The 2230-nt window shown below is 47.1% G+C and overlaps 1 protein-coding gene across 1 annotated transcript in view; it reads right to left on the reverse strand.

Moving 5' to 3' along the window:
- Nucleotides 1-229: 229 nt before the first annotated feature.
- Nucleotides 230-2230, reverse strand: part of SGCG (sarcoglycan, gamma (35kDa dystrophin-associated glycoprotein)) — a 53754-nt gene continuing 51753 nt past the window's right edge. Inside the window, exons 6-7 of the mRNA XM_012649904.1 lie at nucleotides 1949-2072; nucleotides 230-418 (exon numbers count right to left, since the gene is read on the reverse strand). Of these exons, the coding sequence (XP_012505358.1) occupies nucleotides 245-418; nucleotides 1949-2072 (298 nt within the window). The 3' untranslated portion in view covers nucleotides 230-244. The remainder of the gene's footprint in view (nucleotides 419-1948; nucleotides 2073-2230) is intronic.

Raw genomic sequence — 2230 nt, forward strand, 5'->3', positions numbered from 1 at the left:
AGTGGAATAAATATGTTGCTTTGGTATTTCTTCCACTTCTGTTTCTAACATCCACGCGCCATTTTGAGATCATGTAGTTTCTGAGTCGCTCTGGAAAGCGTGTCCTCCTGCTTCCTGCCCATGTCAGCTTCCCCGTCCTGCAGGATGTCCGGCCACTCCCCAGGTTTGAGGGCTTGAGGCCGGCGGCACTGCGCCGCTCCCTGTAGCAGGGCGGGGGGGGTGCTCCGTGGAAGGGGCAGGTGGCTCAGAGACAGATGTGACTGTGCTCCTGGCACGTGGTGGCCATGCCAGCCGCAGACAGGTACAGCTTCCCATCTGGACACACACAAATCTCATAAAGTCCCTGTGAGCTGCCAGTGGGACCCTGAGTCCCCTGCACCAACCTGGGTAAACACACAGTTTCAGCGTCAAGCACAAGCTGTATGGGAGAAAATGAGAGGTGAGATGTTAAGGGAGGATTGAACAACAGGAAAGTCAGGGTCAAAATGTTTTAAACAAATTAGTTTTTCTCCTCATAGAAAATGAAACAGGCACCTGACTTTATGTGAATCTGATGCTTTTGAAGCCTGGTTCCATCTTACACACAGGCGGGGGCTTGACAATTCCTCCTCCACGTCGGAGCGAGGCCGCTCTTTCTTCTTCTCCCGTGCTAGGCCAGCCGGGAAATGTGCCCCCATTGTGACAACAGTTTTTGTGCTCAGTAAACTGCATTGCATCTCAGTTTTATGATGCTACACTCCTAAAAATGTTTTTCAGAACTACTCGACAAAAATAATGGAATTCTTCTCCTGATCACATTTAACTTTTGAACTACTTTGACTTTATGCTAAATCGTCTCCTCCCCAATTACAATCCACAGAATAGTACAATCCACAGAAATAGAGCTTAGTAATTTTTACCTTCGAATGTTGAAATTTCCCTAACTTTTAAATATTATTTGAAACTCCACTGTCTTCCATCAGATGCTGAAAAGCAGTAGAGGCACAGACTCAAGCCAATTAAAATGAAAGGGACTGGGTTTTCTGGTCATATTATCATCTAGTTAAACTGAAATGCAGACAAATAGCCATGGATGGAGGTTTGGGAATGTTTTTGATAAGGAAATAAGAATCGTCACACTGTGCAGCAAAACCTTGCCCACTCCAGGGCGCTCACTTGCCAGGAGGAATTAAGTGTGGGTAGCGTAATTTCCTTCCTTGTCAACAAGGTGAGCTCCCTCCGCTCTTTGCCATAGCTCTCATTCACGCCTTCCGATCTAGGATCGACCCCTGCCTGCCGCCCCCGTGCCGGGACGCCGACCTGCCCTGTGCGGTGCGGGGGCCAGCAGCAGCGGCGTCGCAGGCAGAGCCTGGCCCTGCCTGGTCTGGTGCACTGTCAGACTCAGGTCGAAGAGATGTTATTTTATTTTAAAGCAGAACCTCCTTCTGGGAGACCATTGTGTTTCTAGACTTGAAGTCTCAGATTTTATCCTTATTGTAGTTGGCTTTTAAAATTAAAAAATGTTGTCATTTTCCACCTTTCAATTTCATTTACACGTAATTCCGTGTGCCAAGCACAGCACTCTGGGCAATGACATGGCGGCTGTACAGGGAACTCCTAGTGACAGTCATACTGAGAGCAGTTGGATCACTAGGAATTGGCAAAATTGTAGTTTCTGTGAACTCTGAAAGTCGGTGGTGTTTTTTCAAAGTTGAAAATAACAAGTGACTTGATGGCACAAATGCCAGCCAAAGAAAGCTGTCCGCATCCGACACAGAATGATGTTAACCTTTCTTGATCCTTGTAGCAGTGCTAAATTATCTCTTGCTCTCCTTTCACGTTGTCTACTCTATGCCTTTCACAATGTGTGGTTACAAACTACTGGAAATTTAACTCCAATACCTCGATGGTCGTGATGCTCAGGAAGCCCGTGAGGACACACAACAGGAGCTCCGTCCGCTGAACTCACCGTTCCGTCGCTGCTATGCAGAATCACGTCCTCCTGGGAAAGGGCCTCGATGTCTCCAGCAAGAGCTTTAACGTGAACACCCCTTGGGGCGTCCATGCTCAGCCTCCGCGTGGGGGATTCTAACCTGAAATGAGGAAAAGAAGCATAGAAAAGAGTATTAAAAAGAAGCCACCCCAGCAATCCCTCAGCCAATGGCCTAGCATAGAAGACGTAATAAGGTATACAGAATCTTCGAGTCATTCTTGTATGCTAACATATTGTGCATTATTCATTGATAAATCC

The sequence above is a fragment of the Propithecus coquereli genome, unplaced genomic scaffold, assembly GCF_000956105.1.
Source record: "Propithecus coquereli isolate 6110/MARCELLA unplaced genomic scaffold, Pcoq_1.0 Scaffold306, whole genome shotgun sequence".
Taxonomy (NCBI): domain Eukaryota; kingdom Metazoa; phylum Chordata; class Mammalia; order Primates; family Indriidae; genus Propithecus; species Propithecus coquereli.